Consider the following 26,886-nt stretch of genomic DNA (forward strand, 5'->3'; position numbering starts at 1 on the left):
CTTGAAGGTTAAAATTAAGATCTACAATGCTTTTAAGATACTCTTTTTTTATATGTGGTAGTTCTTGTCATTGTTGAATATAATTTTGTAGCTCCATACGTTTATGTGTCCTTGTGATCCCTCAAGCTAATTCAGCAGTGTTTCTTGCGTGATTGTGAGTTGATAGGTTTAGGCCTTAAATACGTGTTTTGAGATGTTTTCTTCTTTACCTCCCAGATTCTAATGCTTTCACATTAGCATTTCTCCTATGACATAACGCTGTTTACAACTTGTTCTGAATCATGGGCTGATGAAAACACGTGACCATGTGAACATCTGTAAATCTGCAGTGTTTGTGTGATAAGTTTTTTCAACAATGATTAATGAAAATGTGAAAGATTTAAATAGTCAAATGTATAACCCAGCAAGAAAAACAAATTTCAGCACCAAAAATGTTTTCATTTTGGGGAATTTTATGTGGAAAGACTTCTTTGATGTAAAACACAAGTAACTGATTTTTGGCTTTCACAATGTAACATAAGCTACAGTAATCAATTTTGTAACCTGTAGTCAGTGGTGATACTGTTCCTGCTGCTTTGGCTGGGTTTTGGTACCAGCCAGTAGCATATGGAGAGCAGTTACTTTGAAGAGTTTAATTTCATTTTAGCAGAATGGGAGCAAAATAGAGCTTCTCCTATTTCTATATACTCAGACAGTAAAAGCTTTAGCAAGGACTGATAGAGGAGAAGTCATGTTGCAGCTGTGCTGACATTTCCATCTTGAACTATGTAAGTTTTTTGTAAGTGGACATGTGATAGAGTTGTGAAGGATTTCTCACATTGATTGTACTGGGGCAATCTGTAGCACTCTTCCTGGTAGTAGAACAAACATTTGTGTCACTGTGAAGAGTTCCATCTTCCATGCACAGTGTTCACTAAGTCTTCAGTGCTTGATGCTGTTTATTCTTAGAAAAGTGAGAGTAGCAGCTTTACATAGAGATGTTTTATTTTTTTCTCTTTTTACTGAAGCAGACTGTGTGCTTTCCAAGGGGTCTGGTGGTCACATGGCTTATCTGACTCTTCTTTTAAAAGCATTATAAGTCATTTGTGTGGAGAAAAACAATCCTTTTGCAGTTCTGTGCAGGCTTTTTGTTCTAAACTGGAGACCATCTCTTGAATCTTTCAACTGTTCTTATGCCCACCCATGAATGAATATTGCTCTGTGCTACTCTGCACAGAGATTACTGATTCTTCCCAGAAAATGCTGGTATTGTTACCAACAGAAAACTGTCATTTCAGATGTTTATACTGACACAACGAATGCTTGATATGTTGGAGGCCCAGATGTTGTCACTCTTTGGATTGAATTTAAAGATATATGAAGAAAGGGTTGCAAACTAATAATGCTGAGATTACGTTTGCTGATTTATAGTTCTTCTGTGACTAACATGATACTATCTGGGGCTGTGGCCTCAGCACAATAGGCTCTTAGGCAGGCTAACACAGCAGCATAAAAGTCTCAGTTTTTCTACTTAGGTATGAAAAGCTTGGATAGTAAGTTTATTTGTGAGCAATTCCAGCTTGTTCAATGGAACCAACAATGCAGTATTTTGAACTCACAGACATAGATACACTGCAAACTCCCGACTTGAGGAACTGGTCCTGCCTGTAAAGTAGTCCCAGTTGTTTCAGTTGTGTATATAACAATTCATTACCTTCATTGTAAGTGCAGATGAACATACAGCTGAATGTGGAACTGTGAAATACTAACATTCAGAATGTCACACAAAATTCTGGGAGTAATAATAAACTAAATGATTTCGTAGGGTCGCCTGCAGGATATGTATTCCAGGGACTGTTAGCAGTTATGCTCATAAAATATCACCACAACCCTGAGTTTCCAAACTCCCTTAGCTCCCTGCCTTGTACACACAGCTGAGTAATTGTCCAATTCAGCTCGGTACGGGCGGTTTCCATCTGTCTGCACGCTCAGCACAATCTCCGTGAGATCAGAATGTGTCAGTACAGCTTATTCTGTGAAGGTCAAAACAATCTTTTCAATACTAACAATACGGTCTCCTCTGTTACAAAGGAGCAAAGCAGTTCAAATATACTATTTCCTTTCTGTATTTTTGTTCAGGGAGTGTTGGACTTGGGCCTGTACTACATGTTCCTGTGCTTAACTTGTCCTAAAATAAATATTTTGATAATGTGAAAGTATCCCACTGAATGATATGTTTATATCAATGTAAGCCTTCTAATTTCACTTTTATTAATAATTATTTTAAGCTTCTTTTTTTTTTTTTTCTGTATTGTTTTAGGCTGTATCCTATTGTATAATATATAGAATGCTGTTTAGCAGTTGTTGGTGGTGAAGATACTGCTATGTAAACTGTAGTTACCTTAACTACTTTTGAATACAGACATATATTGGCTCTGTATTAATCTCTGTGAATCCTTTCAAGCAAATGCCGTATTTCGGAGAAAAGGAAATTGAAATGTACCAGGGAGCCGTAAGTAAAGCAGTCTGCAGTGAACTACATACAGTATTGGCAGGGGTATAAATATTATCCCACGTGGTTATTGCGGAAGTGTTTGTTTCTGGGTTTTGGTGGTATCGTATTAACCTGGGAGACAGTGGCTAATATCCATCACCATATACTGAGTCCTCAAATAGAATTCCCTGGAACACAGAATTAACGTCTGAAGAAAATATTTGCATTGATTAACTCTAATCCATACCAGATTTTTCCCCTTGACAAGACTCTTCTCCTGCAAAAGCACTTTTTAAGTTATTGTTTGCTTAAACTGTGGCACAGAAACCAAAATTGGCCATTAGTGGATTTGAAGAAAATGGGTAGAGATGTCACAAACTAGACAAGCAGAGTAGGAAAATTGGATGCTGGTTTTGAAAATAATGTTTGAAGAGTTTGCAACACAAGGACATTATGGACCTAAAATTCTGCTGTCTGCACTGCTTGAGTCAGGCATGTACATGGATAGAAGACCAGGGAAGCCATCCAGTTTGGGTGGGTGTAGTGGATGAGAATGATCCCATTAACAGCACCAGGCTGTAGTGGCTTAGGTAGTTTATTGTTAGCATGTAAGCATTGGTGGGATAGGCTTAAATTATATCATTTTATCTTGAGGAAGTAATATATTTCAATATGGGTGATTATTATAAAATAAGCATTTACATACTTCAGGAGAGAATTATGGGTGAGAAAAAGATCAGTAACAAATCAGGCATTGGTTTGTTTTAAGCAAACATAAAAACTTTCCTGTAAGTGGGTTTGAGAATTGTTTATTCCAGGAATATAATTCTTCAGTTGAAATAAATTTATTTTTCCCTTTCTGCATTGTATAACATTATGCTGTGTTGATAAATGTTTGCTCTATCTCCCTTTCTAGGCACAATATGAAAACCCACCACATATTTATGCTCTTGCAGACAGTATGTACAGAAACATGATTATTGACAGAGAAAATCAATGTGTCATTATTAGGTAAGAAAAAGATCTACAAGAAAATCTTTTGTCTTGTTCCTGTTGTGATTTCAAGAAAGGGAATAGCTTATTTTTTAGTATAATAATAAAAACCACCTGAGTTCATGACCACTGAGTATTCTGGGGTTTTCTAGGCTGGTTGAGTATGGTGTGACCCTTCCTTTTGTTTTCCAGTGGAATCCTGATAGCTTAACAACAAATCTCTCTCTCATAGCCAGCTTCGTGCCTACTGCCAAATAGCAATAGCTCAAGTGACTACATGAGAGTTAACAAGTATAGCTCTGGTGTGAATTGGATATTTTAGCTACATGTCTACCACTCTGTTAATAGCTGCCAAGGACTGTACCACTACAGCCCCTAAGCTGCTGATTGTCAGAAAATTGAGATACAGCTCTGTTTGTTTGTTTTCAGTTTTACAGAAGTCTGCTGAATGTGAGCAGCTTCAAACTGACCTTTCCATTTCCGTGAACCTTAATTTTTTTCCACAAAACTTTGCCATGTGGGAAAGGAGTGGTGATGACAGTATGGCTATTAGGAGGTGCTGGTTTGCTTATCTTCTTCACAGCTAGGCTAAGTTTGGGATTGCTTCACTGAAAATGTGTGTTGGAACAGAAGAAACAGAGCGAGCTAGTACAGAAATAAACCCAGTTCTGCCTTCTTTTCTCTCCTTACGTTGTCAGTCAAATTTGTTTGTTTTGTTTTTTTAAAGAGAGGTTTGCAGAGAGGGAAAGGGAGAAATCCTGTGTAGCCTGGGCTGGTTCAGTCGCATCTGGCTGATGGTGCACTTAGAGGCAAAGGAGTGGTGGGGGATTGCTGCACACCTGTCTTCCCACTGCATGTGGTTGGGCACCTGTGGCTTCTACTTCCAGCCCTGGGAAGGGATGTGTGTTCAAATCATGGGGAGCAGATTTCCAGGCAGGTGCAGGGAGGTCCTGGAGGTGTCATGCTGTAGTCAGGACCCTTTGTTGGGTGTGGGGCCACGCAGCCTTTGAGCAGGATGTTTAGTTCCTGGATTCTAACTGATGAATTTAAACACCAATGGAAAAAAGTTCCTCAGAAAGTCACGGAATTGACGAGGAAAGCAGAACTGAAAGAAAATACAGTTCTCTGAAAGACTGAATAGCTTGTAACAAGTATATGTACATATTTATGCAGTAACACTCATTTTGAAAGTCAGAATCTCACTGACCAGCTTTTCCAGGGCCAGAGAAGATTATTTCATTAGTGGGATAATTGCTTATATGTGTACGTGCTAAGAAAATTATATGTACACGACTAATTATTGCTGAGGAGCTGCGAGTTGTTTTGAATGGGTGTTAGCAGTGTATGCTGTGATGTCATTCCTGGGCTGGTTTCTGGCCAGGCTTTGTACAGGTACAGAATGTGTGCTACTGTGGGAGGAGGGAGCATTACTTGTGGCTTTCTTCCCTTGTATTGTACGCATCAGGCAGAATTAAAAAGGGAGTTTACTCGTGTGAGCAATGCAGCTTTGCTGGAGTTTGATTTCTTATTGACTTTGTGGTACTGAGGCATAATACTTAATTTGGAGCCTCTACTGAACCAAGCTCATAAAATTGTGGCTGCTGCAGCAGGCTGTTCTGATTTCTTCCTCGCTGGGAGTGGCAGCCCATCCAAACATCAACAATGACTTGTCCTGTCAAGATTTTAGTCACAAAGGATTTTCTTTTAAGATTCTTAATTCTTCCTAGACTACCATTGTCTTTTAATTACAAGTATGGTGATTATGGTTATTATTTTTTATTATTTTTTAGCTATAAATGTTTCTCCAGATTGTTCTTAAGGTGTTGCCTTTCTCTAAATTTGAAGACTTTGCTTTCTGTGACTTCTGCCAGGAGATGCTGCAGTTGCCTTAAAGCAGTTTGTCAGACCTCCTTGTTTGTAATCTTAGTTTACATGTTACCTGTGCACGGCAGTGTTCAGGTGCAGTGAAACTGTATGTGATGGCTGCATACAGCATCTTAAATGTTACAAAGGTATGTTAATGGAAGAACCCCAACATTTCAGTAAACAGCTAGTATATATCTTAAGTCTACAGACCAAAATTTAATATGAGATTTTTAGTCAGCTTCTATATCTTGACTTTCCATAGAACTCAAATGACAGTTCTAAAACTCCTGTACATAAACTACCTGGAAATAATGGCTGGATTTTGATGAGGGAGTGGTAGAAATACAAGTCCATTGTAGAAAGAAAAATTAGTTTCAGAGGGGAAATTATGTCTGTGAAATTGTTACCGAGGACTCTGAACATAACTGGAGAAGGGGATTTTGTATGTAAACAATCTAAAAAGCTTATCCAGACATGATAGAATACTTTACACACAGTTGTCTTTATAGATATTCATTATTAAAATTTCCACCTTGTCTGATTATGTAGCTAATTATTACATTGTTTTATATTGTTCTGCAGCCAAGGAGATTATATTAAGTGTCACTCAGCAAATTAGTTTTAAAGAGAAGAATGAGGCTCTGTATTGGATCTTGCTTGTGTACTCTAATCAAAGGATTATATGTAGGTTGCTCTGGAAGTAATGCCTCCTATTTGTTTCCATGGAAAATACAAAAGATACAAAGAGTATGATAACCTTATTGATAGAGCAAATACTCAGCTACAAAGCACCCTTTCTCAATGCCATTAGCTATGCATTTTTGCTAGTGATGAACAAGAGCCTGTGTGCTACGCTCATACAAATCTGTACTAGCAGAGTTGCCCCACTGTCACTGTTGTTACTGCTGAAAGTCACTGCCCACCACCTTGCTGTGCTCACATCTACTGTTCAGTCACCATAAAGTGTTCAGCAAGCATTGATGAATGCTAGTGAGTGGGGTGTCATCTTTTCCACGTGAAGAAATCAGTTCTACCCTGTGCTTCATCCACACTTCCATGTCAGACACCATTCTGTCAGACTGCCCCTCTGCTGCCATCTGTCACACAGCAACAACATGCAATGGAATATTGGTGGGAAGGTTCAGCCTCTGCTGTTGTACCACCACCATCCAACTCTGATGTTGTTGGCTGGCATAATAGAATAGGAGGCTTTGCTTTCAGAGCTGCCCTCATAATTCCTCTGGAAGGGAAGGAAGGAAAGAAAGGAGGAGGTAAAAATGTCCTGCTCACAGTCTCATTCTGATTACAGCTAATTAATAATTGACTTAACTGAACAAAACTTTGCTTTTCTGACATTGCAAATAGTTCTAGAAAAACAGTGTGTCTTTCAAAGCATTCTTTTTTTGTTAGTGATTGAGAGTGTATAGTCTTAGAAAAATCTCCAAGAAAATTGCAGCTTAATCTGCTTCTTGCTTTCATTTCATTGTCATTGTTTCAGCCTTGAAAAATCTCTGTACTTCCAGCTAAAGAAATATTCTTAAATCACCTTAAAATAGTTCTAGTAGCAGCAGAGCAGTAAGGTGTATGTGGAAAAGCTTCTGTATGAGAATCATTTCCCTATGAGAGCTGAGTACTTGATCTTACTGGTGGCAGGACACCAGACAGGAGACATCAGCTAAAATTACTTGAGTTCGTAAATAATGTATCATCCTGTTCAGCAGTAATTCAGTTGGAGCTATTTACAGGTCTCTAATAAATAAACTTTTAATACTGAAAATATGGGTGTATGCATGCATATATTTGAATTAAACTGAAAAAACTCACTCTTTGGGGCAAATTCATTGAATGTGAAGGAGAAATTATATGGAAATAGACCCTAACAATAAAGTGGAATTATGAACCTCCATATCATTTTCCAAGACACTTTGGAATCATTTATGTAAACCATGCTTAATTCGAGCAAAGAGGAGAAGGATAATGAAAAAATCTTAATGAAATGTGCTGTATTTTTACCTCTTGCTAAGTAATATCTGTTAATATTCATTGAGTATTTGGCTCCAGATCCTTGTTAACATTCAGCAGAGAATGCATATATGAACTCAAGAATGTGCCTTAGGATAGATTGGTTTGTCTGTCTTGTTTTACAGGATAAGCAGATTTACTGTGAGTAAATTTTGGTTTGAAGAGGTTGGTTTTCTTTTACTAATCAAACTGTTGCTGGTGAGAGCTTCTAACAATGGTTTGCCATCTAGCAAACTCAGTCTGTGCCTCAGAATGCCATAGATGCAAATAGAACAGGCTTTCTTGTCTTTGTTTGTTAGGACAAGATGACTCTGAATAATAAAAGTCCATACAATTGGGGTAATCAGGAAATAATTTTTTCTCCTTTTTGATCTGTGAAGCTGCAGGCAGGAAAGGATGCGTTGAAACGTTTCTGACAAAATCATTTCAGTACTTCAGTACTGTTTGGAAACTTGAAAGATGTAAGATGATATTTGCAGCTTGGCAGCATGGGGAGCTTCTTCAGAATTAAAGCCTTTGGAAATGTCTCCATTAGTCACGCTGATAAGGAGCTGTGTGTTGGCATTCTCAGCAAGTCCTTTTCCTGTGCAGGACATGCTGATGTTTCTTTGGCAAACGTAGCTAAAATTTGTACAGGAAAAGATGTGTGCTTGATCCATATCCAGGAACAAGTAGGCACAAGATATAAGAGCCAACATTCACAGAAATTATTGAGGAACATAAGGACAACACAAATTTTCTCACAAAGATATCTGAAATATTTTTTCCTATGACATTAAGCCAACATTTACGTAAGCCTGCAGGAATTCTGCTCAAATGAGGTTAGCTGTGAGGTATGAACTAAAGCACTGAGGTTGCATTGCCTGGTATGACAGTCGTCTTTCTCTCTTGAGAAGCTCTTACTAATCATGAGAAAATGAAACTACTGATGTTGTAAACCGTGTTCACAATTGAAGTGAAATATTGTAACGGAAGGAAGGAATTGTGAAAGCTAGTATGGAATATTAAGACTTCTTGTACCCTGTGTCAAGAGGTATAGGAACAGGAAGGTGGTTCTTCCGTCATTCAGGATGTGATTAATAACGTCTCATTATTTCATTCAGGAATGCCAAAAACAAAAGATTGCTGAACTGAAGTAGGCATCTGGCATGGCATTCAAGGCTTGGAGTTTCAAATGAGTTTGTGTGTGTTAAGATCTGAAATCCCACTTAATTCAGTTGGGAATTGAGTTATTTTGAGCATATTAATTTCTCAATTTATATTATTTCTGACTTTGAATTCCCACAGATATTCTGCGATCCAAGCAGGATGTTTTATTCATAACTATTTATTCATAAACAAATCTGTACTGCAGTATGAAATGACAGTCTGTTACCAACTTACCTGATGTAAAACTTGAATTGTTTACTATTATTCATTATTATTGTATTGTTAGTAATTGGAAGGTACTGGTTGTACAGAAAATACCCCGATTAACTCAATTCTTAGTTTTCTAAAAACTAACAGGTGTATTTTGTGACTCATTTTCTCACAGTGGGGAAAGTGGTGCTGGAAAGACTGTGGCCGCCAAGTATATCATGAGTTACGTCTCCAAGATTTCAGGAGGTGGCCCTAAAGTACAGGTGAGTTGATACAGCATAAATACTGAAGTATGAGCACAGTCTGAAGCTCGAGTTCACAGGCAGAACAGTGAAGGTCTGCCATGGCAGGCAGTGGCAGCCAGTAGGCACTCTGCTAGAGAGTAAGAAAGGTACTTTAATTGCTGTTCCCAGCCTTCAGAATAGAACAATCTCCTGTTAGTAGGTGTGGTTTTTTTTTCCCCTCCTGGCTCTATACTCTATTGAAAACTGAGCTGTCTTTTCATGAACTTTAGAAATAAAGTTCAGTCGTCTTTACGTGGCCAAGCACACATAAGGTTTCTTTTGAAGCCAACAGCTAGACCATACTTCCAACTTCTAGAATCAAATACAAAAGCAATAAGTAAGACACTGTTTATGGCTGTCTCAGATAGCTGGGTAGTGGCACCACTGGCCCCCAGACAGTTGACTCAAGCTCTTGCAGAATCCTTAATTTCTTGCTGCTCAGACTTCATTGGTTGTAGTTTCAGACCCCACGAAAGATGTAAGTGCTTATGTGGAGGAAGGAAATTATTTAAAAACAAGAAAAAAAGCAAACCCAAATCAATTTACTACCTGTGCTGCTCTGCACAGCAGTGAATGGGAGGATCAGCTGTTGGCAGCCTCAGGCATTTTGTTAAATTTTCGTCAAAAGAGAAGAAAGTAAAAACTCTGATAAAAGATTCTGTACCTCGTCCATCCAAAAGGAGTTTTTCCTCACACACTTTTGTGCTTTTTCATAAATAATTTAGATTATCATGGTTTTCTGGAAAATTCCTATGAATTTAGGAAGAAAAAAAATTAAAAAAAAAAAAAGTATATATTTTTTAATCTCTGTTTCTTCTTTTTCCTGAACATTTAGCACGTGAAAGATATAATTCTGCAGTCCAACCCTTTACTGGAGGCCTTTGGGAATGCAAAAACTGTGCGGAACAACAACTCGAGCAGATTTGTGAGTCTGTCTCCATTAGAAATTATTTTTCCAACTTCTGTGCTGCTACAAACACATTATCCAGTAGTATAATATAAATTGAGGACATGTATACAAAATATAATGTGTTTTAAAACATACAGTATATGTTGATAGGCCTCTGTTTCATTCTGCATTGATTGCAAATCTGTTATTCTTGCAGTACATGCTGGTCAAAAGTTATAAAATGTTTGGTCTGTAAGCAAATAACAGTAACAGAAGATCCAGGTCAGTGAAACATGTGCAGCAATACAATTTAAAAGCTTATTTTTAATTAATGAAACCATTCTTAGAGTTCTTTGGGAAACAACTTCATTATTACATACAGAAAATAGGCAGCAACAATTTTCTGTCTGTCCTTGTAAGATACGGAAGTTAGTATTGAGCGTAACAGTTCAGTAGCTAACTTGCTGTAGATTACACTGCATAAAAGTTAACCATAGGCTTTACAAATTGGATATTTGTTCCTATTCCAAGGTCAATTTTAATGCGATAAATGCATCACTGAAAGGAAAAAATAATTGCTTTACCTTGCTTTGAAGCAGAACGCTCTTTCCCACTGGTGATAAATCTGCTAAATTGACTTCCATTATAGGTGGTCATTATGGCCTCCTCTATGCTAAGCAAGGATCTAAGCAGTGGGAAGAAGCCCCTTGTTTCATCTCTGCATTGGCATTACCATGGGGCATATTATCTCTAGTCTAGCTCTGTATGAATGAAGAAAGAAGAAGGATGTGATAGTTCAGAAATCTAAGCTTACATAATTCTTGAGCCAGCTAAGTCACTGCATTCATAAAGATCAATATCGTACTGATGGTCCTAGAGATGCAGTACAAGTAGTGCATGATTTAATATTTACTGATTATTCAACAGCTTTAATTATTTATTGCAGGGGAAATATTTTGAAATTCAGTTTAGCCCGGGTGGAGAGCCAGATGGAGGGAAAATCTCCAACTTCCTGCTGGAAAAGTCTCGAGTTGTAATGAGGAATCCTGGAGAGAGGAGCTTCCACATTTTTTACCAGGTCAGAAATCTACAGCTCTTTTATGAGTTATTTTAAATAACTTGTACCAGTTTTTTCCTTTTGGTTAAAAAGTCATTGACCACAAAATGATGTTATTGAAAGTCCATTTAAAAAGGTAATGTGGATATCACTGGAGAACTTTGTAGCATGTTAAGGCACCATTTAACACAGACCTATCTGCATTTCATCTAAAGAACGTTCTTCAAATGCTCAGCTTGGAAATTGACTGATAACTCCCTTATGGAGAAGTCCCATAGAATATAATGGTAAACAAGAACTTTCCAACAATTCTCTCTATAAACAGACCTATACAATTATAATTTTCTCCTCTAGAATTCTATAAGACAGCTCTGAAATAGAAATTTAATAATGTTTTATGGGACGTATAGGAGAACATCTAGGATAATCCTTCAAACAGTCCCAGGTTTTTATGTTCCAAAAAGCTTATCTGGTCTTTGATGTGAAAGTTCTTTATCTGCTGAAGTGCTGCTAACCAAGCTTTACAAAACTAAAGGCAGCACAATGTAAGTAAGCAACTGTATGCAGCTTTACATACAGTTGAAGTGTTGTTCTGAAGTTGGAAAGCTGAGTTGGAGCTAGAATTGCTCCAGGAGCTGTGCACTCTCCTTTTCTGAGGTATATAAACAATTTGCAGTTCCCTTTTGAATTTCTTCTGTGGCTGAGAAAGGCTTTTTGATGCAGAGTTAGAAAACCACAGGGTTTGAATACTCTGTTTGGAGATTAGTTCATTCCTTCCTATCACTGCCGCACATCTGTCTTTCAGCAAGCATGTTGCTTATGAGGATTTAGGTAAAATGTTGAAGGCTGGAAAAGCAGCTTTGCCTTATCTTTGTGGTAAAGATGATAGTTGTTTACTAAACCATTTATGTGAATGAAAATAAGCATCTGATCTTTCAGGTCAAACTTGTGAAAGAATAAGTTTACTAGCCTGGCACAGCATTATGCTTATCTTCTCCAGTAATTTCAGGCTCAGTCACCAGTTTCTGACCAACTTTATCTATGCTGGAAGTTTTTACCCAGTGACTAATGTGAAGATTTCTATTTTCTAGTTAATTGAAGGGGCTTCTTCTGAGCAAAAAAGCAGTCTCGGCATTACCAGCATGGATTACTATTACTATCTCAGTCTCTCTGGGTCTTACAAAGTAGATGACATCAATGACAGATCTGATTTCCAAGAAACACTGGTGAGTTCTTGACACTGATTTGTGTAGCAGTGGGTGTTCATTTCATCGTCCATTCATAGCAGAGACATTGGTATGGGAATGACAAATTCACGTGCAAGCAATGTACATAAATGATATTTTACTTGCAGAGATTGTTTGTTTTCTGTTTGTCCTTATTCATAATGGTACAGATTATTGGATTGTGTGCAGAAAAGCAAGTCTGTTAGGAATCTGCAGTTTGGAGAAGGTGAAAATGGTGAGGAACTTCTGTTACAAGAAAACGTAAAAGAAGAGTCTGTTTCACCTTAATTCTTGATAGCACCTGATCTTTGCTTCCTGTTTAAAACAGCACAACTGAGAGGCGGCTTGAAGGGTCTTAGGAGGCATGGAATTAAATCAGAGATTGTCAGTTCACTGTGTGCTCTTTATGCCGGTTGTGTCAACTTTCTGATCTCCTGTTACTAGAAATTTACTACTTAAAATAAGCATATTAATATGACATCTTATTTCTATCTGTAGTACACTAAAATGCTTCCAAAAAGAAATAATTACTTCTAGATTCTGACTACTTTGGTATTTTGGAAAAAGTTACATTGAGAAGACATCCTGTAAATAGTCATGTACTCCAGAACCCAATGATGCAATCAGGCATTTTCTTGTTAGTGGCTGGAATAGCCTAAACCAGACAGACTGTGCTGCTTTTGAGTTTTACAGTCATTAATATCAGCAGATAAACCGTCTGTATAGAGGGAACAAAACTGTACTTTGTTTCACATTTTGCGATGAAATTGTTTTCAGTGTGATGTTCAAGGGCAGGTGCTTGTTCTGCAACTTTAATTCTTGTGTAGCTAACTCATCTGCAAGTGGTGCATGTAGATGCTTCTGCAGTTAATGGCTATAAAAGAAGAAAAGAGAAATGCTCAAGTAGGACATCTGGTACGCCTTGAAATTTCAGGCTATAATGAAATTTAATTGCCTTAAGGATTTGAATTCATTTCAAAAACGTGGATTTTTAAAGTAAAAAATGTAAAAGGACTTTTATGGAGAGAGTCATTGAAAAGATTCTTTGCTTAAAAATTCTTTTCTTCCCAGCATGCAATGAGTGTGATTGGGATCTTTGCAGAGGAACAGACGTTGGTGCTACAGATTGTGGCTGGAATACTGCACTTGGGAAACATCAGCTTCAAAGAAGTTGGCAACTATGCAGCAGTGGAGAGTGAAGAGTGTAAGTACCTCTGGAAACTGTGACAAGAATGGGCTGAAACCCAGGTGGCACCAGCTGAACTCCCGTTCCGAGCTGCTTATCCAGATGTAATGCATCATTTCTTTGCAAGGCTGCTAATTCAGATTTTTCCAAAACCAACAGTGGTCCCTGTTTGTCTAGTACAACACTATTGAATTAAAAGGAGTGCAATCTTGAATTTAAGAAATCCTTGTCCAGCTGCTGAATATGAAAAACAAAACCTGTTTCTTACATGGTTTGTCAGACCGTATCCCCACATGGAAGCAGCTGCCCACCTGTGGAGTATCCAGCATCACAGATGCACAGTCAGCACTCAGGAAGCTGTACACACACACAGAAAATATATCAAAATACACATCTTCCTTGTCTCTGATTTCTCATCCCATACGTTGTAATTTACATGCAGCTACTGTGTAAGTATTTCCTTATATGCGGTGTGCTGTCCTGGCACCCCTCAGCTCTTGCTGCTGTTTCATATCAGCTGGGCTGGCAACAGCGAGATGTTGAAAGATAAATAGAACTGCAGTTTGAAACGATTTTGTGGTGATTTCTACCTTGCATCTAATGTTGATTTTATACTATTTTGATATTTAAGCCCACAGTGAATAAGCAGAAATCTGCAGTAGCTTATGGATACATATTTGGTCTCTTATTTCAGAATGATCCGTATTGGTTTGTGTTTGGGGAAGCTGCATCTGTTACTCTATTTTTAGGAAAATTAAATATGAATGAAGTATCCTGTGCTGTCAGCTCCCCACTCAACTGTGTTATTGCTCTCCTGCTCATCATTTTAACAAATTGAGAAATAAAAATGACTGATTTGAAATAAAAATTACTAAAAATTTCTTAATTTGGGAGAATATCAATGGAGAAACAGAAAGGGAAGCGTTTTGTGGCATTTTATACATCAGAGTTTTTTTACTTTGCCTTATGGTTCCAAGTGTGCTGGCAGCTTCCATTTAAATCACAGTATTGCATCTCTCAGTGAAATAGAGGTATTTAGTAGCCAGAAAAGAGGGAGATACCAAGTGTCCTTCATTGAAAGCTAACACATGGAAAAGGCTGAAAATGTTACAGGTTGTTAAACATGAATGTAATGGTATGGTCAATCCATGTACAGAGGATTTCTCTTGCTATAAGAAGTTGTGTGTTAATGAAATATTGAAAAAAAAAAAATAGCCAATAAATGAATACAGAAATTACTAATAAATACACCTCACCTTAAAGAAACCGCCAAATAAGTGACAATGTCTAGGGCAGTTTCTGCATTATGAAGTGGAAAGTTGTGTTGATTAATCCTCACCCTGCTTTAATGTTTGTATTAGTGAACTAAACAGAAAGGAGTTTACATCTAAATATAGCCCCTATAGTCAGGAAAGATGGAACACAAAGCCAGGCTGCTGGCAGATCATGCTTTACATGCTTTACACTTCAGTCTGAAATAACCAGAAGTTCAAGAATTCTTCTCGGTGGAGTTCTTGTTATAATATATGTAACCAATTGCATGGAAACTGATGCAAAGGATGTTCTTCAAGAAGCCAGACCTCTTACTCTGAGTCAGACTCAACTGTACAGAGACCGTCCTCAACGTTTAAACAAATACTTCCTTAAAACTGGCAGTGATTTCTGTCTGTAACAGTGCTTGATTATATTTGTGGTTGGGAAAAATAATCTTTCATTATTTGTCTTCCTTACAAATCATGCTAAAAGCTACTTGTTCTCTCTGCATATGGAAAACAATTTGAAACTGTCCCTCCTTATGCTTTGTTCATACTCGGAGATGTATTTTACACTTCCTGAAAACTGATGAAACAAACCTCATCGTTTCCAGCTTTTCTGTATGGACAGTACATTGAAGCTATTCCACTGTACACCACTGATTACTCTTTGAGGATTGTTTCTTCAATTATCTGCATATCCCACTTCAAAGTAATTTCTAGACCTAACAATGAAAAATAATCAGGCATGTTATGAGTATGAAGTGTATCAAGTCATGTTCAGTTGTTCTTCCTTTCCTGTGAATTATTACCACTGTGAAGGAAGATTTTTGAAGGTATGCATGGTGGATCTTACCATTATACCATCTTCATAAATCCTGACAGTAATATTGGCTACATATTCATTCCATCATCTTTACAGTGTATGTGAGCCTATTTGGGCACTACCCTGCAGTCTCTTCCCTTTCAAAAGATGTGATGGTTAACCATGTTATGTTCTTAGTGAGTTACCAGAGACTGGCGACTCAGTTCTGATTAGTCCCTTGATTCCTGCTCCCCTTGGGGTAAATTTAATCACCTTGCTGATTGTAAGAAATCAGATTTCAGAAAGCTGCCAGTTATTTACAATCGAAAGAAACAGTTTTGGATTAAAATAGTAAAGGGTTCAAAGAATCATCATGCTGTTCTATTACAGATGTGTAAGGCTCAAGTGGCTGCTGCCTTAGCGGTTGTTTTGTGTCCTCCATACACAAGCAGAGTGGATCTAAAGGCAAAGGAACATGGAAGAAACATCACTAGAGGATTATTGTGGTTTAGTGGAGGTGCAGTTCTACCTCCAAGAGCTGCCCTTGGGAGCTATTTCCCTATGCTTTCAAGCAGTTTCTCTTGCTGTTCCATCCGCAGGTATCACCTGCACCATGTGCTAAGGATACAGAGAACGTTGGATTTGTTGCTGCTTCATGCACAGATACCTGCTTATCTGCTTTGCTTTTTTTGGCAAGGGAAGCCAGAATTTGCGAAGTAGCTTCAGGTTAAGGCATTAAAAAAAAGGAAAAATAAATAAAGATCATGGGAATTAAAGGTTTTTGTTGTTGTTACTGTTGTTGAAGAAGGGGAAAGGATTTTAGAAAGCAGCAGTGTTTTCTTCATTCTATTTTAAAGCTTTCATGGTTTACATGGTTTACAAACCATTCTCATTAGCTTCAGTTTCATTCTAATTGTGAGCTCTGTGTTTTCTTTCCATCACCTCCAAACACACCATCTATATGATTGTTTTAACCACACAGTTCATAGGTAGTGCCTCACCTTACATGTTTGAAGGGCTGAAGGTACAGAAATAGCTGACTATTTTACTTTTTTTTACTATTTTACTTTGAAGTTGCTTATCTTAATTAAAATTCATGTATATAAAGGACTGGAAATTTCCTTGGGGAGCTTAGGGGAACTTCTGAGAAATAAATACCTTTCTTTTTTTTGAGCCACAAAGCCCTATGAGGTGTAATACTGCTGTTTGTTACTAGTGATACTGCTTTTGTTCTCTTTTCTTCTGCATTGGTGCAGTGTGTAAATCATAATCCAGCAACTCTGATCTTTCTTGCAGTTCTGGCTTTCCCTGCTTTCCTCCTGGGAATTAACCAGGATCGCCTAAAGGAAAAACTGACCAGCAGACAGATGGACAGCAAGTGGGGAGGCAAATCCGAGTCCATTAATGTAACACTAAATGTGGAACAGGCTTGCTACACCAGGGATGCACTGGCCAAGGCCCTTCATGCCCGCGTTTTTGACTACTTGGTGGATGTAAGTTGGATTTCCTTCTGTTGAAGTGCTGATAGAAGTACGCTGGGATCTTGCAGAGCTCTTCTTGTCCATTCTTTTTTCAGCATGTGCATGTTGCTTTGCCTAAACCTTAGCGGTAGCCCTGAGCAGTGCAGAGGGAACATGACCACAGCGCACGTACAAGAGACAGATTTTATGGCAGGTGCTTCACTTTCTTTGAAGCAGATGAGCTGTGCTTTCAGCACTGAATTTGTTCAGTCTCTTGCCACTACTGTCCTGTTCTGGCATCTCCTTCCTGTGAGCATCCATACTTCTCTGAAAGGGGTCTCTCTTTTCTCCTGTATAGTTGAGCATTTTCAAATGGGCAGAACTAGTGGGTTATGTTACTGGCCTCCGGCTATTCTATCCCAGCCTCCTGCATTATCCTGATGTTGTGGCATTTGAGCAGATGCTCAGATTCCATTCTCCATGCTGGAGTACTCTGACCAAGTGACTCTAGCAGCTGGATTGGTGGGGGATAAACCTTACCTGGCTACGGATGTTAGCAAGATGAAGCCTAGTCTGCTGCTTGGTGGTACTGCTAGTGTATCACAAGCCTCCCTCGTTGTGACAGCTCTGAAATTCCTGCTATGTGGAATAATTGGTAAAAAGACTCATGTTGCTATCTGCAAAATGCATCAACTATCAGATTTAAAGCTGGTCTGTTTTTCTGTTCAGTGGTTTTTTTTTCTTCAACTGAGCCCATTGCTGCAAAGGAGAAAGGCTTACAAGCAGAAAGTCCGGAAGCTTACTGACTGGAAAACAGGACAGTATGCTGTTAATTCTCAACCTACTAATGATGCTTTATTAAAAAGGAAAGTAGAATACCCTATAATATACATATATATATTCAATTCAAATGTTATTTATGCAGAAATCCTTTTTATATAAGGATGTTTGGATATTGGCATATAATTTAAATATATAAAATCCACTCTGTTTTTACATTTTTTTGGTTTTTTTTTTTTTTTTTTAGTCCATTAATAAAGCTATGGAGAAGGACCATGAAGAATACAACATTGGTGTCCTTGATATTTATGGCTTTGAAATATTCCAGGTAAGGGTTTGAGTTGATTTGACCTGAGACAGTTTTTGTTATTTATAGAGGAAAGAATCTAAAACATGAAAGACAAACTTAGGGCCAGAGTAAAAGGGAAAAAAAAAAGCCAGCTTTAAGTTCTCCCTGCTCATGGCTCACTTAGTAAGCAAGAAATACTGATGGAAGTGGAAAGAGATCAACTCATTTGTCTTAAAAGATCTGAGATTACATGCCTGTAAAATCAGGAACCCATCTGGCACTGGCAGCATTTCCTTACAGCGTCTCCTAATATTGCTGACATAAGAACTAAGAGTTACTACACGATTCTAAGTTTGAGTTGTTTCCTTTTTCTATAGAAAAATGGATTTGAACAGTTCTGCATCAACTTTGTTAATGAAAAACTGCAGCAGATTTTTATTGAGCTGACGCTGAAGGCGGAACAGGTAACCAGACGTTCATTATTTTTGCCTTCCTAGAACGGGCTATCATTTGCTCAGCTGGTGGAAAAAGTGAGGTTTCATCATCTGTTAACAATAAAATTTGCCTTGGTAAGCTAGAGAGAGAGACACAATAACAACCCAAACCTTAGCTGTTGGCTAACCCTGAGAATGTAAACTGACTGAGTCCGTTATACAGCGTACTAATGAAGTCATATGACTGCCTAGACTTGCTGCATACTGACTCACTCACAGAAATGGAAAACTGCAGCTTCATTCCATCCCTGTGCTTTCATTGGACACAGCACAGAGTTAAATGGGAATACTTAGTTTCCTCCACACTCCTTTTTTTAATATATATGAAATAGATCACTGAGCCAAATGCACAAATACTGCTGAACATATTTGCATTTCTCTGCTCAAACTCTCACTGTAAAACCACTCTATGTGAATGTGAGCTTCGGCATGGGAGGGCAGATAGCACAGCTGGGACAGTGTTGCATATAGTGTGAGCTCGGGCCTGGCACCAACTTCAGGACAAGGATTTCAAGAATGCACACAGAATTGCCTTTGTGTTAATGTGACTGATCAGTGCAGTTGAGCACACGAATGACCTACCTGCTCAGTGCTGAGCTGCACTCTTACGTCTGCAACTAAGTGGGTTAATTTAGTCAAATTTCAGTATGTTCTTTTTCAGTCCATCTCTATATATCTGTATGGTTACAGTAAATAGTGTACAGAAATAAAAACAGTTGTTCCCACTGTTTATGTCCATTTCTGAATGTGGCGTTTTGAAGACCTGATCTTTGATACACTGTCGCAATTTTCATGACTTTTAAAATAGTTTAGGATATGGATGCTGACTCAAACTCATTTTGTTTCAATACACAAAATGCTTTGACAGTGAATGCACAGGAAGAAATAGTCCTGCTCTTTCTGGTGACTACTCAAGAGCTATGAATATATGAATATATATTCATATATGAATCTATGAATATAGAACAGAGAGGGATTTTAGGTCAGCTCTTAGTTGGTAGAGAGCTGGATTTGATCATGTGTATCGTTCCTGCTCCTACCCAGTAACAGAGTTGACGGGTCTCTCTAAAGACAAGCAGTGTAGGGTTTGTAATGACGGTGTGTACTGGGCAAGGGAATATTTGCATCTTTCCTCTTACTTAACAGGAAGAATACGTGCAGGAAGGAATTAGATGGACGCCAATAGATTACTTTAACAACAAAATAGTGTGTGACCTCATAGAGAACAAAGTGGTAAGTATTTGACATAAACAAACGAAAAAAAACAGAGCAAGGTTTTTCTGTATAATATCGGCAACTGCTTTGCAGTCAAGAAAAATGCAAATACTGTTGTTCGGTAACTGAGTCATACTAAGCCTATATATAAAGTCTTGCATAAGATATTTTATAAGATCCTGCAGGAGATCTAAGATGTATATTCTTTAAGATAGTGGCCAAAAAGAGAACCACAAGATGGGATGATTGATAAATGCATCTAAAAAGTTCCCTGTTTGGAAATCACAACTTTAGCCTCCTAAATTTGTTATGAATTTCATGACGTATTCTTCTGTATGTATTGGATAATGCTCTCTCTGTCTCTTGGGTGTGTGTTTCACTTTGGGAAAGCAACAGCAGCAGCTTCTTTTGAGGTTCTGTAGCAAATGAAGCAGAGATAAATGAAGAGGAAGCATTGGAAATTGTTGTAGCTAAAAGAAATGTGTGTGTCTTTGCTCCAGGGAACATCCTGCAGCATAAATTCCTTTCTGTCTTCTGACAACAAATATTGTTATCCAAGTGTTCTTTAGGATACAGGCAGTTCTCATATAAGGCAATAAATCTTAATAATAATTCATGTAACACATTGCCTTGCACTTTAAAGCACTTCATATTTCACCTGGCTTCTATCTGCATCAGGATAACTAGGAAAAGGATTGGATCTCGGTCACAATCTTAGATTTGTTTGTCTCTAAGTTTGTCACATTGCAGCGTGTGAGTTGAAATATTTATTTCAAACATGGCTTTATTTTATTTTATTTTATTTTATTTTATTTTATTTTATTTTATTTTATTTTATTTTATTTTATTTTGTGGGGAAAAAAAAGAAAAAAAAGAAAAATGAGTACTTTGCAAAGTAATTAAAAACTGATTTATTTATTTTAAACTACAGGCATTATTTTCCCCATCATTTTCCCACTCTGTCGCTGGCTTTGCGTAGACTTGCATCTCTCCTTAAACTATTTGTGTGCCAGTGGACAAATTAATCCATACTATGAACTCTGCAGACTCATGGTGGTTTTTTTTTGTTTTTTTTTCTGCTGTGTTTTTGTAGTGAATAACATTCTTCTAGGGGGGACCTTGGGGAAAAAAGTGTTTTTTCAACACCCGCACCCCCCTCAATTTCTGTTTTTCTCAAATGTGTTAGAATCCCCCAGGAATTATGAGCATTTTAGATGATGTTTGTGCTACAATGCACGCAGTGGGAGAAGGAGCTGACCAGACACTGCTTCAAAAACTCCAGATGCAGATTGGGACTCATGAACATTTCAACAGCTGGAATCAGGGATTTATCATTCATCATTATGCTGGAAAGGTAATGTGGAAAATCATCACTGAACTCTGCATAATGTGCTTATAAAGAAAAAGCAAAGAGAAAGAAGTAGCTCTAGCAAGTTATTCTGATTTGAAATAGCCAGATTATCTCAGGAGATATTGTCTTCCTTTCACAACACAGGGATCTTGTGCTCTAATGTACATTCCTTACTTAGGAGAGCTGTCTGAGCCTTGCTGCTGTCAACCATATGAATATAATAAAATGGTGCTTTAAAAGCCCCCTTGCATAACAGCAGTAAGTTTTAAGCATCCAGGCATTTTAAAATGATCCTTCAGTGATGATATACCAGTCAAATTAGAAGTGTTCTGTCTTAATTTGGATGTATGTCTCATTCTACTCATTGTTTCCTGCTATTATATTTAATAACAGTACATCGTTATGCAAAATATTTTTCTTCTATAAATTTCAGCATTAAATTCACTTGTATTGCATTCTACTGACTTGTTTGTAGGTCCTTTTTTGTTTAGCTTAAGTCTATGGATGTAATTCCTTTGTTGTGAAAGAGTCAAGTAATACATGCAAGGATTTACTCATCGCTATACTGTCTTTAAATAGTATCAGACTAGCCAAAATTTCAGAGCAGCTACTGTTGAGGACAGGATATATTTTTTTCTGTAATTATTGGGTTCTCAACTTACCACAAACAATCAATTTCCACCTTGGCCCAGGTATCTTATGATATGGATGGATTCTGCGAGAGAAATCGGGATGTTCTTTTCATGGACTTGATTGAACTCATGCAGAGCAGTGATTTGTACGTAAGCAAAATTTGCTTAAGCTAGGAATAATGTGTGCTAGTTTAGATGGATGCAGAGGGCCTAACATCTCTACTACTTCACATCTTGTGAGCTAATTCGCATAAAAATGGAAATGAACCATCACTACAGTAAAACGGTATAGCTTCTGTTACACTTGGTCTTCATTTCCTGCCAATCGGAGTAAGTAGGGTGCTGAAATGTCAGACTCAAATGGTATCATATATAAGATCAATATTTTTTTGCCTTGAAGAAAGCTGTCACTAATGCAGCATTATTATAAAATAGGCACTCTTTGAATGTATAAAGTAACATTTTTTCTGCTATGTATTTTAATTGAGGCTTTTTAGGAAGCGCTTTGAGTCTGGAAGACTGGTGTCTCATGTCTTCCAGAGCTCACTAATATAGAGATCTCTGTGAGGAATGAGGCTCATGGAAAATACTGATCTTAAAATAGATTTGATAGCACTCTGGATTAATATAAAAAGCTATTTATATTCTGCTCGCCTATCAGCTTTTACATCATATTCTTCTCCATTTCTGCACTGAATTGTCTTTCTGTACCAATTCTTTTCTAGGCCTTTTATAAAGGCTCTGTTTCCTGAAAATCTTCAAGTAGACAAGAAGGGTCGTCCCACCACCGCTGGCAGTAAAATCAAGGTATGGCTGTTCTTGTATATGCATATATGAATGTGGCAGTTTGTGCAACGATACCTCAACTAAAAAGAAAGTTAGTCTTTGTTTTTATTATCCAGACTTAGCAGTGCTGTGTTTGCAAAGCATTGCGTTGTTTCAGTTGTTAGAATCGTGTTCTGCCCAGCATTGCTGCTCATTAAACCTTTTGTTCAGCTGCATTTTATGGTGCAGAATTTTCAAAATGAGCAATTGATGGCAGTGGTGATAGTCTTTGCATGTGCGTGATGAATGAGCCCCTTCACTCGGCCACTTGATGTCCTACAATTAACTACAGATAACTGGGCTCTTTATAGTGCAGAAATGCAGCAGGGCCTGATCCTACACCCACTGAAGTCAACAGAAGTCTTTCTATTGACCATAACGTGGGCTGGATAAGGCAGTGAGTGTTAGAAGGCAAGCATCGATTTTGTGTGTGTGTGTGGTTTTTTTTTTGAGGCTGGCTGTAAAACATACATTTATGTGTACTTGAAGACTTTGCAAACAGTATTTTTTCAGCATCTTTCTTCATATTTCAGCCTTACAGTTTAAACCACTGGACGCATTCCCCATACTCACCACTCTGTATTTTTGTATAGTAGATAAAATATATTGTATTACATAGCTGGAGATAATGGGGACTTCTATTTAATGCTAATATTTTCCTGAGAGACTGGTGGAAGGTGATGACTTTTCATTGGATGTGTTTATCCATCTTTTACAAACATGTTCATAGAGACCAGTGTGCGTTAGTTTTAAATAGAAAGAATAACATGATAGGGGAAAATGATTAGTGGAACAGGAGAAAACTATCCAGTAGTATAAAAATAATAAAAGGAATGATTTCCTTACTTTTGCATACTTTTGCTATTGACTGAGTTGTTGTTTTTTTTTTTTAATTCCTCCCTCGTACCTTACACAGAAATAAGTGACTGTCTGTTGATAGCCTTCATATGCTAAAAGCTCAGCTCTGTTACTGCTACATACTGTCCCAGGACACTTCGGCCTTTCTGGAGAAGAACCCAAGCCACGTGGATCATCAGCACAGGGCTGATACCCTGAGAACTCTCTCAGAGGATTTACTTTGTTCACCTCTGTTTCTATAATGTTTTCCTTTAATTTTACAGAAACAAGCAAATGATCTTGTTGGCACCCTCATGAAGTGCACACCACACTACATCCGCTGCATCAAACCCAATGAGACCAAGAAACCTCGAGACTGGGAGGAGAGCAGGTATGAATAAGCAAGAGTGTGTGATAGGAACGAGCACTGAGTCCAAGGAAAAAAACAAAGCTAAAAAAAATCATGTTTTTTAATCATATAACCCACAGACAAATAGAACTGGATAGTCTAAAAGCCTTCAGAAATTATCTCTCCTAAATCTAAATAATTCTAAATTAATCCTGACTTTTGCTTCATGCTTTTGAAAACAGCTTTTATTGGGTAGCAGAAATCCAGCAGGGTGTCTGAATTTACTTTCATGAAATGAACAAAAAAAATCACACACACACAAAAAAAAGAGAAAACATGACACATATATTATATATATAGCATATATATATGCATATTATATAAAATGACATAATATAGTTTTTGCTATTGTTTTTTACTTACTGAATTTCAAGTTCTGTTATCTATCTCTTCAAAGAGAAATTGATAGACTGATCTCAGGTGATTATACAGACACTGGATTCATGTCTAAGTCTTTGGTTGATTGCATTTGCTTTAAGGCATCTTTAAGCATATGGTACTTTTTAGTATTATTTTTTAGTTTAAAAAGAGATGCTCTTCTATTTCACACTGAGGTAGGGTACGTTACTAAACATTTTTAATCATACATAAGTACTTTTTGTAGTGGTAAAAGTGCTGATGTTTGCAGTGTGGAGTTCTTTTTTTAATCACAGTGAAACAATTTGTGAAGTCTGATAAAGAACATTCTTGACCACATCAACAGCACACCAAAATTCACTTCCTGCCATTTGGCACACAGACCAGCACAATTACATGCAGATGTAGAGCATTTACAGAAGCCACAATCATGGCTGCCCCTTGAAAGTGTCATTTAGGTCTTGGCAGTAAATGTAGATCCTTTCTCTTAAGTTTTCCTTCCCTTCCCACCCCTTAAAATTCTGCTGTGCACCACTTAATTCCACTTTAACACTGGGAGAAAAGTTACTCAAGTGAAAGTATGCCTAAAACTTGTAGTGGAGTAAAAAACGTGTACATTGGAGGGCTGTTAAAATCAATCATTTACATATTGGAAAATAGGCCTTTTATTGTGGAAATTGTTGCTAGGAAACCAGTGAAACAAACAAACAAAAACCCAGTCCGACGAAAGGGCGGCTTTCAGGAAGCCGATTCTGGAGTAAAAATAGGCAAGATTTCAGTTTTTTCCCCACATAATGGGGGTGATATTTGGTAAGAACGGCAGCTACTGATGCTAAAATAATTAAATACAAGGATTGTGTGTTATCAAACTCAACTAAAATGGAATCAGTTCTTACGATAATGGTAACTTTTAATCCCCACTTGAAAATACTAACACTCTGTCCCTATTCAAGCAATTTCTCAAATATTATACGTCAAATAGTGGCATATCCAAGGAAAAGAGATGTAAGCATATGCACATTTCAACTCAAACTTCAGCTTGTTTAATTTTGTACTTTCACAGTTTTGCTGTGAGAAAGACAAATGACAGCTGAATGTGTGTATGGGGTATTCTGCTGTGTTGGGTTGGTGGCTTTGGTTTTCTTCTGTGATCATTTAATGAATGTGAATGAAATGAAAGTGTTTGTGAATGAGGAAAAAGCTTCACAAAGCCCATCCTTGTGCTTAAAGAAGCCACATCATTCCAGCTTTCTACAACTGTTGAATAATTTCAGAATATTTTGCACTATAAGACAGACCTTGTGTAATATCTAAACCTTGTACAATATCAGGCTTACTCTGAAAATTGGGGTGTTCCTTGAAATGTGTTTTTGTTCAGCTCCTGGCGTAGTCGCTTGGACTTGTATTCAGAATTGCTGCATTAGCTGAATTCCCAGACCCTGACCTGCTTAAGGCTGATGCCTGGAGGGAGATTTTCAGTGCGTCTTTTCTCAGAAAGAAAAGGAAAAACAGAAAAATGTCTCAAATTCTCTGTTGCTGGATGCTGATACTGGCAGGACACTAAGAAAAAGGGAGTAATAGTGTTGGTGCAGTGCATTATTCCAGATGTGAATAGGAGGGAAAAGCTATAAACAGGAAAGTGTATTTTTGTCCATAAATTTTCTACTGTTACTGTACCAGGATTCTTGGAGTGGGTACAAAACATACTTCGTTCCTTGAACACGGCAAGATTAAGATGTGCGACATTTTAGTTATCAGATAAAAGAGCAGCATCTCGTTAAATAATTCTGATCAGTGCTCCTTAAAGTAAGAAATAACCAAAGGGTTTTGTCAGTTGTGGTGTGGGACTTCAGAAGGTTTTTCCCTTTCTACCGAGTCATGTGAAAAGAATTTATCTACCAAAAAACAGAAAAATCACCAGGCTGTGCACATTATATTGAAATTCAGCATTTCAGAATAGCTGGAGAAATAACATGGAATTAACCCAGAGGGTTTGCAAGGCTGGAAATATCTCCTGTAAACAGAGAAGCGGTAATTAAAACTGGATTAAGATGACGTGTTTCCTTACAGACTCACTTTTAAAAAAATGAAATTATATGTGAATTCTCTGTTATATTTCCATGTTATTCTCTGTTCTATACCATTAAATGTACAGGACTAAGCTCATAACAGTTCCTATTTGTAACTGATGAGTGAAGCTCCCAGAATTTGTCCCAGGTGGAAAAACAAAAACATTGCCACAAAACTGAGGGCGGTGGAGCCCCTGAACGCAGCATTTCAAACTCAGAATGAAAAGCTGACGTTGCCTCTTCCAGCCGTGTGACTTAGAAGAGGTAATTAAGGAAATGCAAAGGAAGACAGCAAGAGTTGCACGCTGTTAGCAAAGTTGAGTGAAATTCTTCAAATGAAATTTCCATGCATTAAAAAGTAGGCTAGGAGGATATGGAAGAAGGAAGAGAAAATATGTTCCACAGCTCCAGAAAGAGGAAAAGGTGCCAAAAGGAAGTTCTTTAGCTGCTTTTCGGCCTCAAGATTTATGGGGAAATGCTTGTTCCCTGTTTTAGAGTCCTAAAGAAAGGATTTAGCAGGAGGGAGCTGTAATGGTCTGGGGATGACCGTGTTTCAGTTTGTGTGCACAGCAGCCTCTCCACAGCCATTAACACTTTCAGTGGACTTGTACCAGCTCAGTGTTTGTTTCAGATTGAAGCATCCATGAGCAGGCTTACCGGGAACTCCTGCAAGTCTTGTGCCTATCCTTGAATCCTCCCTTTGCAACATGGAATGGTCTGCTACAGTGCTAGCTTGTCATTAATACATTGTTCAG

General features: G+C 37.8%; 1 protein-coding gene across 5 annotated transcripts in view; it reads left to right on the forward strand.

Moving 5' to 3' along the window:
- The window catches only part of MYO1E (myosin IE), an 80,905-nt gene that overhangs the window by 32,796 nt on the left and 21,223 nt on the right, over positions 1-26,886 (forward strand). For all 5 annotated transcript variants that reach the window (XM_015872387.1, XM_015872388.2, XM_015872386.1 and 2 more), the window contains exons 3-17: positions 2,402-2,491; positions 3,390-3,484; positions 8,889-8,976; positions 9,833-9,922; positions 10,833-10,964; positions 12,035-12,169; positions 13,241-13,373; positions 16,710-16,906; positions 17,901-17,981; positions 18,320-18,406; positions 19,583-19,669; positions 20,838-21,005; positions 21,695-21,780; positions 22,360-22,441; positions 23,581-23,687. In XM_015872387.1, coding sequence (XP_015727873.1) covers positions 2,402-2,491; positions 3,390-3,484; positions 8,889-8,976; positions 9,833-9,922; positions 10,833-10,964; positions 12,035-12,169; positions 13,241-13,373; positions 16,710-16,906; positions 17,901-17,981; positions 18,320-18,406; positions 19,583-19,669; positions 20,838-21,005; positions 21,695-21,780; positions 22,360-22,441; positions 23,581-23,687 — 1,658 coding nt within the window. The remainder of the gene's footprint in view (positions 1-2,401; positions 2,492-3,389; positions 3,485-8,888; positions 8,977-9,832; positions 9,923-10,832; positions 10,965-12,034; positions 12,170-13,240; positions 13,374-16,709; positions 16,907-17,900; positions 17,982-18,319; positions 18,407-19,582; positions 19,670-20,837; positions 21,006-21,694; positions 21,781-22,359; positions 22,442-23,580; positions 23,688-26,886) is intronic.

The sequence above is a fragment of the Coturnix japonica genome, chromosome 10, assembly GCF_001577835.2.
Source record: "Coturnix japonica isolate 7356 chromosome 10, Coturnix japonica 2.1, whole genome shotgun sequence".
NCBI classification, from domain to species: Eukaryota; Metazoa; Chordata; class Aves; order Galliformes; family Phasianidae; genus Coturnix; species Coturnix japonica.